This window comes from Rhinoderma darwinii, chromosome 4 (assembly GCF_050947455.1).
Source record: "Rhinoderma darwinii isolate aRhiDar2 chromosome 4, aRhiDar2.hap1, whole genome shotgun sequence".
NCBI lineage: Eukaryota > Metazoa > Chordata > Amphibia > Anura > Rhinodermatidae > Rhinoderma > Rhinoderma darwinii.
Window position 1 is genome coordinate 56,032,382 of NC_134690.1, and position 15,065 is coordinate 56,047,446.

The 15,065-nt window shown below is 41.4% G+C and overlaps 1 protein-coding gene across 1 annotated transcript in view; it reads left to right on the forward strand.

Annotated features, from left to right (window-relative positions):
* The window catches only part of MBOAT2 (membrane bound glycerophospholipid O-acyltransferase 2), a 243,077-nt gene extending 240,474 nt beyond the window's left edge, over nucleotides 1-2,603 (forward strand). The window contains exon 13 of the mRNA XM_075861127.1: nucleotides 1,913-2,603. Coding sequence (XP_075717242.1) covers nucleotides 1,913-2,135 — 223 coding nt within the window. The 3' untranslated portion in view covers nucleotides 2,136-2,603. The remainder of the gene's footprint in view (nucleotides 1-1,912) is intronic.
* The last annotated feature ends 12,462 nt before the right edge of the window (nucleotides 2,604-15,065 follow it).

Here is a 15,065-nt window from a genome sequence, read left to right on the forward strand (position 1 = left end):
AATGTTTGGAAAACTCTCTTATTAGGGAATTCAGACTTAATAGTGGTGGTCTCTAGCTCAGGTCGTCTAACAATTAGCCAGAGCTGAAAGCAGCTACAAAAAAGTGTCTCGTTCTTTCTCTCTCTCTTTCTGGAGGACCCGGCACTCAACTGCCCATTAATTTTAACAAGCACCATGTAATACTTAATATCCCCTGTGGTGGCACTGTAGGAGAATTGCTGAAAAAGATTATTGCTGATCACTGTCGATTTCAGCACTATGGCAAACAATACCAATCTTCTCTTTGGGGGAAGAAGAAAAAGAAGAAGACAATACCTTTAAGAGAACCTGTCACTGTCTTAATCAATTACTTAAAATGACGTAATGTTTATTTCCTACGTTTTTTTGTAATTAATATTACAAATAATTGCTGCCATTTCAATTACATTAAAGGGTTTATTGATGGTCGGACCCTAAATGATACGTTTTTTATGGCATTAAATTGTAGATGTTCCTGTATTGAGCTGAGCTGCACGTTGCACTAAGGTCCCCTCCTCATAAGAATAAAAAAAGTTGAAACAAAATAGTAATAAAGATGTATGAAAAAGATTTTAGATTTATGATTTGCTGATTTAGATATTCAACGTTAATCAAAGGTGGAGCTGCCCAAAGGACCTAATGAATATATATATAAGACATTCAGGGTTATGGGAGAGAGAGAGGGAGGGAGAGGGAGAGGGAAAATTACTGTTATGATCTTCCAGGAGGTTGTGCAGCATGAAGATACCAGGCAATTAACCCCTTAAGGACCAAGCACATTTTAGGTTAAGGACTGCAATAATTTTTGCCTCGTTGCATTCCGTCAGCCATAACTTTTTTATTTTCATACGTTGCTGTTGGAGGAATTGTTTTTTTGAGTGATTTGCAGATGTTTAGGCATCACTTTGGGGTAAATATAAGTTAGCATTCAATATATATATGATTTAAAAAAATGCCGGAATGACTAAAAAAATAATTCCGCTATGATTTTGTAAAAATTTGTTTGCCCTAAATCTTACAACTTCATTGTGCGGGTTGTTATGGGTATGAAAATACTAGATATGTATATATTTATTAATTTTGGGTACTTTTATTAAATAACCATTATTTTTTTTATTTTTTTAAATCATGTTTGAAGTCTTTTATTCAGAATTTTTTTTTTTTTTTTACTTTTTTTACAATCAGTTATGGTAAAAAAAATTATAGTCGGAAGGGGAATTTAACTATTATATATTTTTGTTTTACTGTAATGTAATGTCATATTGCTGTACATACAATGGACAGGCAGCCTACTTACCTAGATTTGCTGTCGCGGGCATCAACACTTGATAGACCTCGTGGCTTTATTACACCCCTGTCTGCCAGTGTATAATCGCCGTCCCCATATTTGCTACTGATCGCGGTGCTGAAGGGATTATCTTTTTACTTAGCCGCTGCCGGGGGAGAGTGGCTGTCAATCACTCTCAAGCCACTCTCCTGCAGTAATATAACGCTGACCCCACGTTCATGTACATGGTAATGTGGGAAAGGGTTAAAAAAAAAAGGCCGGTCTTACATTGGAAGTACCTTCTGTTGAACTAAATAAGCCCCCCCCCCCCCTCAAACAGTGCCTAATACATTGGCCAAATAACATTTCAATACAGTTGCCTAAATAATAAAGCTATACAGTGCCACCACCATTACGCAATTCTTATTAAGAATCGTGCTGGTAATAAGCTTCGGGTGCCAGGCCATCTGAGACAAGCCACTAAGGTCGGCCCTGATTAAAGCCATTTTAAGTTCCACTGTCAAGCCCCTTTTAGCTACACCCGTTTTGGTTTTTTTGCCATATTCTATATTGTGGATTTTCTATGTTTTGACTCTATTATAACTACGACCGTGTTATTTGTTTAAGCTCCTGGTACTACTGCCTACACATTCTCTGCATATTGGTGCTGGTAATCATGCCAGCCAGGGCGAGGAAAAAGGAAAGAACCGAAAAGGAATCCATTGCTCCCCCGCTAGAGAAAGTGAATAAAGAAGAAAACAGTTCTGAACACAACAGCCATGCCACCACAAACAATAACAGCAGTCAGCGGGAGGAGACAGCCTGGCGGCGCCCCAGCGCACCACAATGACCCACAGACAACATTTTATACGTTTTTACAATTCCATTTTTAGAACCTCCAATCGGTTTGTGAATTGTGCGCAGGACAAGATGGTATTACAAAACATTCTATGTAAGGATAGCGCTGCAAGGGAAGCTCGTTGACCCCAGAATGCCATGCCATGTGGGCCTAGCCTTACAATATTTCCATTATTTTATAATGGGCACTCAGGACTTGTAACATACGCTCTTAGGACCATGTTATGTGTATGTTCCTTAAATGAACGTATGATGTCTCCAGGCATTGCAGGGGTTAACAATTTGGGCACAAATAGTAGAGATCCAGAAAATGTTTCCTAACCCTTTGCCTTAATCCCTCTTTCTCTCTATCTCTACTGAATGAAATTACTGATGTGTTTCGAGCTTGGGTACAAGTAATCATTCTATTCATGGTGCTGCCAAGAACGGTAGTAATAAAGAAGTATTCTACATGAAATCATATTAATGACATGTATAACTCCACTCTGAAACAAAGTGACTGGTCCGGCAACTTTTCTTGTCCCTCCAACCAAATCACAGCCACGAGATAAGGCTACCGCTCAGTACGAATACGTGGTGGTGTTCTGAAGATCGCATTTCTAGGGTTGTTACTGCAGGATCCCAGCAGGGGCACTATGTCCTATTGATACATTATGACCTGTGTAGAAGTGGATATTCTAGGTTAGCCCGTTCTGCCGTCTTTTCTCTGTGTGTCTCCATACATTTATACATTTGGATATTTTAAAGACGTGGTTGAAATGTGTGTGGACTTCATGTGCGAAGCTGGTTGGGTTTTCATGGATAACTCATTGTTGTTATTTCTGTAAGAATTCCTATACACGGATACCAGTTAAAGGCTATAAACACCTGTGGAGGTAATTTTTTTTAATCAAATCAATGTCTTAAGCAACTTTTAAATTAATTTTTATGAACAGTTTTTTTTTTACTTTTTAAGATAGAGCTTCTATGTATCCTGTATAGATAGACGCTGTATCGTTCTGTCTCATCCAATTCCGACAGTTCAGCTGAATTGACGGCTCGGATGAGAGTGGGTCCTGCTTGTTTCTGAACTAACATTAGATCGATATAAGCTGGATCCTGTGTGTGTCTGTCGGAGGACCCGCTCTAAGGACACAGGACCCGCTCTAAGGACACAGGACCCGCTCTAAGGACACAGGACCCGCTCTAAGCCCAGCCTCCAGTACAACTGAACTGATGGAATTGGCTGAGAGAGAACGACACTGCTTCTATGTAAAACTTTTTTTTAATAAAAGTAAATTGGAGAATTGCTCAAAAACAAAAAAAATTGATTTAATAAAAAACAAATTTTATTCAAAGATGTACATAGCCTTTAAGTGTAATAATGCCACCAAGAGTCCCCGACTTTTTGAAGGTGCTCTAATCAGTGAATATACATCTTTGTAAAGCAAGAATCGTCTTGCCATTAAAGCTCAATTCCACCCTATTTTATATTCATGGTCTGGGTGCTATTTTTTAACACCAGAGGCGTTCTTACTTCTATTCCACCACACTTAAGACATTGATGGTATCTTAATAGGGAATGTCATCAAGGTCTGATCGGTGGGGGTCTGACCGTTGTGACCCTTCTGATCATTAGAACAAAGTAGCAGCGGTTGTAATAAAGTACCATGCCCCTTGGGCTTTTGTTGGTTCCACTTGCCTGTTATTAGAGGCCGCATGGGCGCCTCATTATATTCCCAAAAAATCTAGCTTCTTTGTTTTAGCAATCAGCAAGGGACCCTCAGCATAAGGGCCCCTCAATGTCTAGTGGAAAACCCACCGAAGCTAGGAGACATTTGAATTCAGGGCTTTACTGAATCAAAACGCTACTGACCAGGACCATGAAAAAAAACTTTGGGTGGAATTACTTTATAAAATTAATCTCTTCACTTTCTCGGTACGATAAGTAAGGAAACTTCTTTTGCCCTGTAATTTTTATTTTTTTGCTCCCTCATCTTAACTTAAAGTTTCACATTCAAGCTACTACAGCTTTAAGGGCCTTTTAGACGAGCCAAGAAATTGTAGCGATCGAACAATTAGCGATTCGTTAGCGAGTCGTTCCGTAGCGAACGATCGTTATTTAGTTGCATCTATTATCATTGAAATAGTCATTATTGCGATCGATGTTTTGGTCGCTTGTCTGGCATCTAACCAATTACTGCATTTGGTGGAAGACAAACGATACCTGTTTATACTTTTACCTATACCGACGACGAATAATAATATTTCTCTCATTCAAAACGACGCGATCGTCGATATACGAAGGATATATCGTTAATCGTTCGATCGCTTACAGTGTTTACACCTAGGCTGATTGATCACTTTTGCTCAATCTAACGATTATACGAACGAGAATGGACTCATCTAAAAGGCCCTCTAGACCAAACAAAACTGGTAGTGATGACAATAAGTTTAGACATCTCTGTACCTAGGGGTCAAGATGGATCTTACTGCAGAATAATTATTAACTGTTGTATCCTAATTCTTTCAAGAATGTATCCATGTCCTTTAGAGCCTGTTGTTGCCCTTCCGTTTAGGGGTTCCGTTGGAGGTTTCCGTCGGGTTAACCCCCTCAATGGAAAGGCAAACGGAAACCTAAGGTTCCGTTTCCCTCACCATTGATATCAATAGTGACAGAAACCTAGCTAATGGTTTCCGTCTGTCACCATTGTGACAGGGTTCCGTTACTCTTGACGGAACCAATAGCGCAGTCGACTGCGCTATTGATTCCGTCAAAATGACGGAGCCCTGTCACAACGGTAACAGACGGAAACCATTAGCTAGGATTCCGTCACCATTGAGTTCAATGGTGGGGGTAACGGAAGCTGAGGCTTCCATTTGCCTTTGTGCAGAGGAGTTAAAGAGGCTCTGTCACCAGATTTTGCAACCCCTATCTGCTATTGCAGCAGATCGGCGCTGCAATGTAGATTACAGTAACGTTTTTATTTTTAAAAAACGAGCATTTTTGGCCAAGTTATGGCCATTTTCGTATTTATGCAAATGAGGCTTGCAAAAGTACAAGTGGGCGTGTTTAAAGTAAAAGTACAAGTGGGCGTGTATTATGTGCGTACATCGGGGCGTGTTTACTACTTTTACTAGCTGGGCGTTGTGTATAGAAGTATCATCCACTTCTCTTCACAACGCCCAGCTTCTGGCAGTGCAGACACAGCCGTGTTCTCCAGAGATCACGCTGTGTCGTCACTCACAGGTCCTGCATCGTGTCAGACGAGCGAGGACACATCGGCACCAGAGGCTACAGATGATTCTGCAGCAGCATCGGCGTTTGCAGGTAAGTCGATGTAGCTACTTACCTGCAAATGCTGATGCTGCTGCAGAATCAACTGTAGCCTCTGGTGCCGACACGATGCAGGACCTGTGAGTGACGTCACAGATCTGCACTGCCAGAAGCTGGGCGTTCTGAAGAGAAGTGGATGATACTTCTATACACAACGCCCAGCTAGTAAAAGTAGTAAACACGCCCCGATGTACGCACATAATACACGCCCACTTGTACTTTTACTTTTCAACACGCCCAGTTGTACTTTTGCAAGCCTCATTTGCATAAATACGAAAATGGTCATAACTTGGCCAAAAATGCTCGTTTTTTAAAAATAAAAACGTTACTGTAATCTACATTGCAGCGCCGATCTGCTGCAATAGCAGATAGGGGTTGCAAAATCTGGTGACAGAGCCTCTTTAATCCGACGGAAACCTCCGATGGAACCCTCCGACGGAACCCCTTAGCGGAAAGCGACGGTGATGTGAGCACAGCCTTACATGTTTAATCAAGTGAATAGGAAATGGGAAATTATTTGTTCTTGTTTGTTCCTGTAAGGCAGATAAGCACTTGTGTACATGGCTGGTAAGATAATTGTATATCTCCTTGTCCCTTTTCAAGAGAGAAAAGCCCATTACTCCTCATGTTGGTCTTTACAGCAATCACTCTGTCAGCACTGATTGGACAGTCAGACTGTTTATGGACACATCTCCATCTGGTAACACCCAGTTGTGAATTAATTCATACATTTCTAGGAGGAATAAAAGAGGAACAGTACAACTCAGAGTTCTAAGAAAAGATGCTCCAGAATTGTAATGTCACGGGGAATAGAAGTATTTACTAATAGAGACATGTTAGAAGAACTAACAGGGTCTCTTTAAATGATAAAATTCTGACTGCCTGCATCCAACACTAGGGGGAGCTTTGGAATTTACTGCATACTATTTATACATTGAACTAAATGATAAAATAGTATGAAGTAAGCTGTAATAGCGGCGGTGGGTGCAGCTCCTATTGGCGATCCCCACCGTCGGGTTACTCACCTTCCCCATTGGTATCCTGGTCCCTTTGCCGCTTGTAGCCGCCGGCGCTTCTGCTCTACCTCCCATGACCGCACTCCTGCTCGCTGCTTTATGTCCCAAAGGGGGCACATGTGCTTCCTGGCCGGTTCTTAAGGGCCCAAATCCTCCCTAACCAATCCCTGAAGCTCTGAGTTTATTTAAAGAGGCTCTGTCACCAGATTATCAAATCCCTATCTCCTATTGCATGTGATCGGCGCTGCAATGTAGATAACAGTAACGTTTTGGTTTTTTTAAAATGATAATTTTTGGCTAAGTTATGAGCAATTTTATATTTATGCAAATGAGCCTTTCTAATGGACAACTGGGCGTGTTTTCTCGTATTTCCAACTGGGCGTGTATTGTGTTTTTAGCAACTGGGCGTGTTTACTTCTTTCACTGCACAATCACACTGTGCTGTGGATCATGCTGGGCTGGAACAATGAGAAGTGTAGGACACTGATTGATCACTGATTGGTCAGCCTCATACACTCCTCTGTACAACACCCAGTTGGTAAAAAGTAAAAACACGCCCAGTTGTCCATTGAGAAACTCATTAGCATAAATCTGAACTAGCTCATAACTTGCTCAAAAATGATCGTTTTTCCAAAATAAAAAACACTGCTGTTATCTACATTACAGCGCCAATCACATTATGTAGGAGACGGGCCATTTATAATCTGGTGACAGAGCCTCTTTAAGGCAGCTCCTCTGGTCACCTGGTGCCTGAGCAACTTTGGTGCACTTTAGTTGTGTCCTGTGAAGGTTCCTTTTTGCATTCCGTTACCTAATACCAGTCCACACCTCGCTACCTGCTACCAGTAAGTATCGTGCTGCCAGTTAGCTTCATTCTACCTGCTACCAGTCCATATCCTGCTACCCGCTACCAGTCTGTATTCCGCTACCTGCTTACAGTCCGGATCGTGCTACCGGCTACCAGTCTGTATCCTTCTACCTGCTGCCAGCCTGTATCCTGCTACCTGATACGAGCCTAAGGGTATGTTCACACGCAGAGTCAAAAACGACTCAAAATACGGAGCTGTTTTCAAGAGAAAACAGCTCCTGATTTTCAGACGTTTTTTGTGCCACTCGTGATTTTCGCTGTGTTTTTTACGCCCGTTTTTGGAGCTTTTTTCAATAAGGTCTATGGAAAACGGCTCCAAAAACGTCCCAAGATGTGTCCTGCACTTCTTTTTCGCTGCCGTTTTTTACGCGTAAAAAAATGGCGCGAAAAACGCTCCGTCGGAACAGAACGCCGTTTTCCCATTGAAATCAATGGGCAGAGGTTTGGAGGCGTTCTGTTTCTGATTTTTCGGGCGTTTTTCGGGCATTTATGGCCCGAAAAATGGGCGAAAATAGGCCGTGTGAACATACCCTAAGGCCTACTACCGATTGGCAACCTGTATCCTGCTGCAAGCCTAAAGACAAATCTGTGACTTCAGATCTATACCTGTCTATCACAGTATCATCTGCTTGTGCCTGTACCCACGGTGTACTTCACCATTGTTTTCAAGTCTGCTGGGCCAGCTGCTACTCACATCGGGATCACCTCAAGAGGTAGCGACCTGGTAATTTTCCTGCAGCGAAGTCCAGATCGTAAGGGGGTAAAGGACAAGGCTCTCAGAGGTGGTCTTAAGTCAAACCGGTTGAGTAGCACAGTGGGTCCACAACCCGCTGGTTATTACTAAAGCGACTAAACTCCCCCTATGTCTACACTGTGGATTTGGAGCTCTGTATCAAAAATAAGAGCTCCAGCCGCTATAAAGATAAATGAAGAACCCTCTCCTAAATCTGGACATAATCCACAATGTGTGAACATGGCCTTAGGGTTTCAGTTGTAATGATTGATGGTTGTGGTAATCCACATGTTCGGTTTTATAGTTTGTTTTATATTTGCGTAAATGCACATTGTCCACTCATGAAATAGGAACAGAACCGGACGTAAAGGTGGGGTTTAAAAGATTTTCTTCTAGATGACCAACAACATTCATGGCATATCCACAGCAAGCACACAGTCCTCATAACTTCCAAAGACTTTAATAAATAGAAAACAGCACATGCACAATCAACTCTACCAGTCCTCTCCTTCCATTTGTAGCCGCTGATGGCCACCAATCATTACCAATGGTAGATTGGGTCCCACCGGTGATCAGAACTTCAGCATATTCTGTGCACATACCATGAATGTTATCAGTCAGAATAGCTTTTAAAATGGAACTTTTACTTTGGCAGTATAAAAAGTTAGTCCTCCATATAACAGCATTTTATAGTTGAAATCTACCCCAAAAGTTATGTGACTTTGCAAACACTTTGCTTTACTAATCTGTACCAATTTTGAGCTATTTGTCATTTTCTCCTTTCGTATACAGAGCTGTTTTAAAAATTCTTCTTGTTGCCGTTGGAAACAGACAGCAGATTATATGACCTCATACATGTGTTCTAACAGTTTAGCACTAACTGTATGCCTGTCATCTGAGCTCGCACAATGCACTGATCTCTGGTAGCTGGAAATCAGAAGAATTCTGCATTCAGATTTAGATAAAAACGTAGAAGAAAACATCATGTAACTAAAAAGTGACGTTTTACTTAAAGATTCTAAACTACTGTGCTGCAATAATTGTCCTACTTATCCAACCTTTGGGTAAAGACTTCCGTAACCATTAAGGCTTCGTTGACATCTGCGCTAGGGTCCCATTCCGACAGAGCTTTCAGACGGAACGGTACCCTGACTGACACAAACGGAAACCAAAACGTTTCCATCACCATTGATTTCAATGGTGACGCATCCGGTGCCAATGGTTTCCATTTGTTTCAGTTGTCTGACGCTGACCAATCAGCGTCATACACTTCTCATTGTTCCAGCCCAGCTTGTTTCACTGCACAATCACACTGTGGAACAATGAGAAGTGTATGACGCTGATTGGTCACGGATTGGTCAGTGTCATACACTCCTCTGTACAACGCCCAGTTGGTAAAAAGTAAAAACACGCCCAGTTGTCTATTAAGAAAGTCATTAGCATAAATCTAAAATTGCTCATAACTTGCTCAAAAGTGATCGTTTTTCAAAATAAAAACCACTGTTGTTATCTACATTACAGCGCCAATCAGATTATGTAGGAGATAGGGCACTTATAATCTGGTGACAGAGCCTCTTTAAGTAACTGATAAGCTCCACCTAGCGTCGAAGATATATAAAATACAAAATTATATACCACGTGACCTAAATAACTAGGTCAAAAAAGTAATTTATACATTGTCATTCTATAATTTTCAGTCATTACTGGTGCGCTACAGGGAGGTCATCAAGATAAAATGATATATTAACTGGAGTTTTTCTTTCAGGGCCAGGACTGTGACTTTTGGGGGTTAAATCTTTTCACCCTCTCTAATCCGGCATGTTAGTAATGTTGTTGATCACTTCAATTTCTTATTGTTCACATATACAGGTTTGATTCAGGGAACTTCAGAAATTTATTTTTGCTTAGAACTTCGTATTTCAGTGCCAATAGAACTAAAACACTCATTACAGGGGCATACATAGAAAAAAGGGGCCCATAGCAACGTTTAAAATGGGCACCCCATTAGAGTGTCGGGATATGCCACCTAAAACAGAAGGGTCTAGTATTTTTTGCCCCCCACCCCATGCCCTTTCCATGTTCTTTGGGCAAATTCTTGCTTGCTAACAATGCAGTTCCTCTGCAGGGGGGGTGTCCTGTAAAACCAGGGCTAAGCCCCCTCTCTTAAAGGGCCCCACAGCAGCTACAAGGTCTGCCTCTATAGTATCTACGCCATTACTGAATGTCAAATAGTATTGTTAGGTGATGGGTAGGGTTTCCACTGAAATGGTTGCCAGCCCACAAAATGACTTCTGGAAGGACCCGTTATCGCTATGTTTCAGGATGGTACCAGCAGAAATGTCTTTTCTTCTGATGTAATGATATTTTATTGCGTCTCCTGTTCATTTTTTAGCACCACCCCGATTTTTACAACAAAACTAAGAGCAATTATTATTTTATTTTTTTAACTGTATGTGCACTAGATGACTACAGATGGATAGAATATGTGTCTGCATTAAGTTTTATGCCCTGATTTTTATGTATTTTCCATTCTTTCGTCCTTTTGTTGTGATGACTATTTTCTAATCTTCATATAGAATTATCAATTCAATAAACTGTTTGTCTACTGTAGAATCACAGTGGGTTCCTAGTGTTCCTCGCCTCATCTATTCTCGTCATGTCAAAATTATTTGTCCCCTCCATTTCTTCATTGTCTATTGTTTCATCCATTGTGCGACATGATTGGTAAAGAGAATTGATTGTAGAGGGTTAAATGTGAAGATGAGGATGGTTTAGATGTACTGGCAGTATCATACCTAGTGTGCCCTATTCAAATATTCAATTAAAATTATAATTTTTATAAACCATAAATAAAGATTTGTACAGAAGGGAAATATCACCAATGAGTTTTCAATTTCAAATCTTGCTGCAATTATTTGGGCACATTTATATATATACTGTATATATACTGATCAGCCATCACATTATGACTATGTTCACGCAGTGACAATTTTTTAGCATTTTCAGCATATTCTGCCGCATAATACTGCTGCCTATTCATTTCAATGGACGCTTCTTTTTCCCGCTAGCTGATTTTTTCAGCTAGCGGACAAAAGAAGTGTTCTACTCAGAATTCCCATTGAAGTGAACGAGATTAGGAATCTTCTTTCTGACGGCAAGAATAATTCTGCAGTGGACCCACCAATCACTATCCGCTGTGTGAACATAGCCTAAGACCACTGACAGGTGAAGTAAATAACATTGATTATCTTGTTACAATGGCGTCGGACTAGGGGTGGGATATATTAGGCAGCAACTGAACTGTCAGCTCTTGAAGTTAATGTGTTGAAAGCAGGAAAAATGAAAAAAAAAGTGTAAGGATCTGAGCGACTTTGACAAGGGCCAAATTGTGATAGCTAGATGACTGGGTCAAAGCATCTCCAAAACGACAGGTCTTGTGTTCCAAAGGATAGGTGATAAATGTCTGATCGTTGTGGGTCCAACCGCTGGACAGCCCATGGCTATCTCCGGCACCCTCAAAGAAAGGGAATGGAATGATGGCCGATCATGCACTGTACAGCTCCATTTACATAGGCCACTGGGGGACCCCTGTTCTCGTGATCGTTGGGGGCCCCAGCGATCGGTCCTTCACCAATCAGACATTTATCACCTTTCCTGTTGATCGCAACTAATAAAAAAATTTAAATCTTAAACTTACCCAGAATTCTGTGCTTCTTCGTCCAGGCCAGCCTCCTGGGATGATGTTTCATCCCATGTGACCGCTGCAGCCATTCACAGCCTGCAACAGTCACATGGGATGAAATGTCATCCCAGGTGGCTGAGCTGCAGGACGACAGAGGGATGCATCGCCATGGCTATGTAAGTATGAAACGTTTTGTTTTATGTGCAGTTTTTCACAGCGGACATTTTGGACAAAAAACTGCACCACAAACTGCATCACAAATTGATCTGAAAAAAAAATGAGGATATACCGTGATTTTCGGACTATAAGACGCACCCAGGTTTTAGACAACATTTCATATTTTACTACTTTTACAAAGAAACAACTATTTGTTTAAAAAAAATTTGCTCTGTTTCTGTTGCTATTTTTTCATTGATTGAGCGGTGTGAGGGATAATTTTTTGAGGGATGAGCTGTAGTTTTTATTAGCACCATTTTTTGGTACATACAATTTTTTTAATCACTTTTCATTTCATATTTTCTTTTAGTGCAAAGGTGACCAAAAAAACAATGATTCTGGGGTTTTAAAAAAAAATTGTTTACGCCGTTCACCGTGCGAGTCAAATAATGCTATATTGTAATAATTCTGACTTTTACGGACGCAGCGATACCAATTTTTGTAATTTATTTTTTACATTGTGCTTGGGGAAAAAGATGTAATATTTTTTTACACTCACACATGTATCTAACTTTGTTTTTTACACATTTTATTAGTTCCCCTAGGGGACTTGAACCAGCGATCGTTAGATCACTGGTACAATAGACTGCAATACATGGATAAGTTACCGAAACAGCATAACTTGCTGAGCTATGCTGTTTCCATAACTCCCATAGTAGTGAATGGCAGTTACAGAAACAGAGTAGCATGCTACCCTGTTTCCGTAACTACTACTGAGTTCTATGGGAGTTACGGAAACAGCGTAGCTCAGCGAGTTACACTGTTTCCGTAACTCGACCATGTACGCTGTTTTCGTAGCTATCGAGCACCGGAAACAGCGTAGCTCACGGTGCTACGCTGTTTCCGTAATTCCCATTCACTTCTATGGGAGTTACGGAAACAGCGTAGCTCAGCGAGCACTCGGCTGTTTCCGTAAATCCCGACCACCTAACCAGGAAGTGCCGGGAGACAGAGGAGCCGATTAAGATAGAATGGGGTTAAGGGGGCCCCATTCTAGAGATAGGTATGGGTCCCAGAGGTGAGACCATCATTTATCTGCCATTTATGATATGTCCTGTGGATATGTCATAAATGTCCTTCATGGGAAAACCCCTATAAATGCGTGGTCGCTTTTTACTATGGCATTTAACTAGTTCCTGGCCGTTAGAGCAGCATGTCAGCTGTAAAACAGCGCGTGGGCCCACTCCGCTCCAAACATCATCCCCTCACCGCTCCATGAAGTGCCGGAACATCATGGGTCGGGAAGGGTTAAAAAAGGAAGCGGTCAGGGGGCCCGGCGCAGTCGGGTCCCTTGACTGCCGACTATAAGGCGCAGGGACTTTTTAGCAAGATTTTTTCTAGCTAAAAACTGCGTCTTATGGTCCGAAAAATACTGTACCTACAATCAGTATTAAAGACACATGGAAGAGTTCAGTGCAGCAAATCCATAAATTGTACATGTTGGGAACATACCTGCAGAATCAAAGATTTCTTCGGATATCTAGGTGATTGCGTAGCGGCCCCTATTATAGATGGAAAGATAAAGAAATTACAATGATAACCTTTAAAAGGTTTGTTCAGGATTAGCAAAACATGGCTGCTTTCTTCCAAAACCAGCGCAACTGGTTGTGTGTGGTATTACAGCTGTGCCCCCTTTACCTTAATAGATCTGAGCTGCAATACCAGGCACGACCCTTAGGCCCTGTTCACATCACCGTTGCCCTTCCTTTGAGGGGTTCCGTCGGGTTAACCCCTCAACGGAAAGGCAAACGTAAACCTCATCTTCCGTTTCCATCACCATTGAACTCAATGGTGATGAAAACCTAGCTAATGGTTTCCGTTTGTCACCGTTGTGAACGGGTTCCGTTGTTTTGACGGAATCAATAGCGCAGTCGACTGCGCTATTGATTCCGTCAAAACAACGGTGTGGAATGGCGATTTAGTTGTCAAATCCAACTTGTGTGAATGGGGCCTTAGGGTGAGTTCAGAAAAACTGCTGCAGATTTTGCTGGGGATTTGCAGCGGAATCAACCCTTTGAATGTAAAGGTTGAAATGTGGGGCGACTGTGTAGCATAATAGGCATGCTGCAAATTTGAAAATCAGCAGCATGCCCCAAATTCCATGCAGGCTTTGTTCTCCTGCATGTGGTTTAGAAAACCACCTTCACATGTATTGTATTGCAAGCTGTAGTGAATATTCGGCGTGCCATCCGAGCACATCTAAAGTTGCCCTAGGGTACTGTATAATCATTTAAACTAGAAAAGAGGAAAAAACATGATCCTCCATTATATATAAGACTGCATAGAAAGTTGGATATACCCAAAATGCTCGCCTTAGATGCTCACCACAATAGATGGCATCTGTTGCTGCTGCACCTGTTGGTTGGATCCGTAATCTCTATACTATATGGAGACCTAACTACTATATGCAGACACATAACTACTATATCGGGCACAAAAGAGGACAACTACTGTGTGGGAGTCATAAAGTGGGACATTACAAGGGTGAAATTGCACTTTTACTGTTTGGGGGGCACTATTACTGTGTGGGACACTAAGAGGAGCACTATGACAGTGCGGGGCCAAAAGGGGGCACTATTAATGTTTAGGAATATGTGGGAGGATGCTGGAAAATTAAGGAGCCAAAAGATGTCTGTGTTATAAATTTTGCAGAGACAAGTGGTGATCTGAGAAGATGTCATCTGTAAGTCACTGGATGTAACTGTACTGTATTCACTTATATGGTCTGCAGACTGCCTGTATAGGACGGGAATCTGTCACTATATGGTCACATGTGGTGGTAATAATGGTCTTTGTATAGTTTGTTTTATTCATTAACAGTATTGCGGTATTATTCAGCCATTGTGTGGTGAAAAATGTGGTCATGATATGGCGGTATTATTTAGTCACCATATGATGGTAATATGTGGTCATAAAGTGATGCTATTATTCAGTAACAGTATGGTGGTATTATTCAGCCACTATGTGATGGTAATATGTAGTCATGGTGTGGAGGTATTATTCAGTTACAGTATGGTGGTATTATTCAGTCACTATGTGGTGGTAATATGTGGTCATGATGTGGCGGTATTATTCAGCCACTATGTGATGG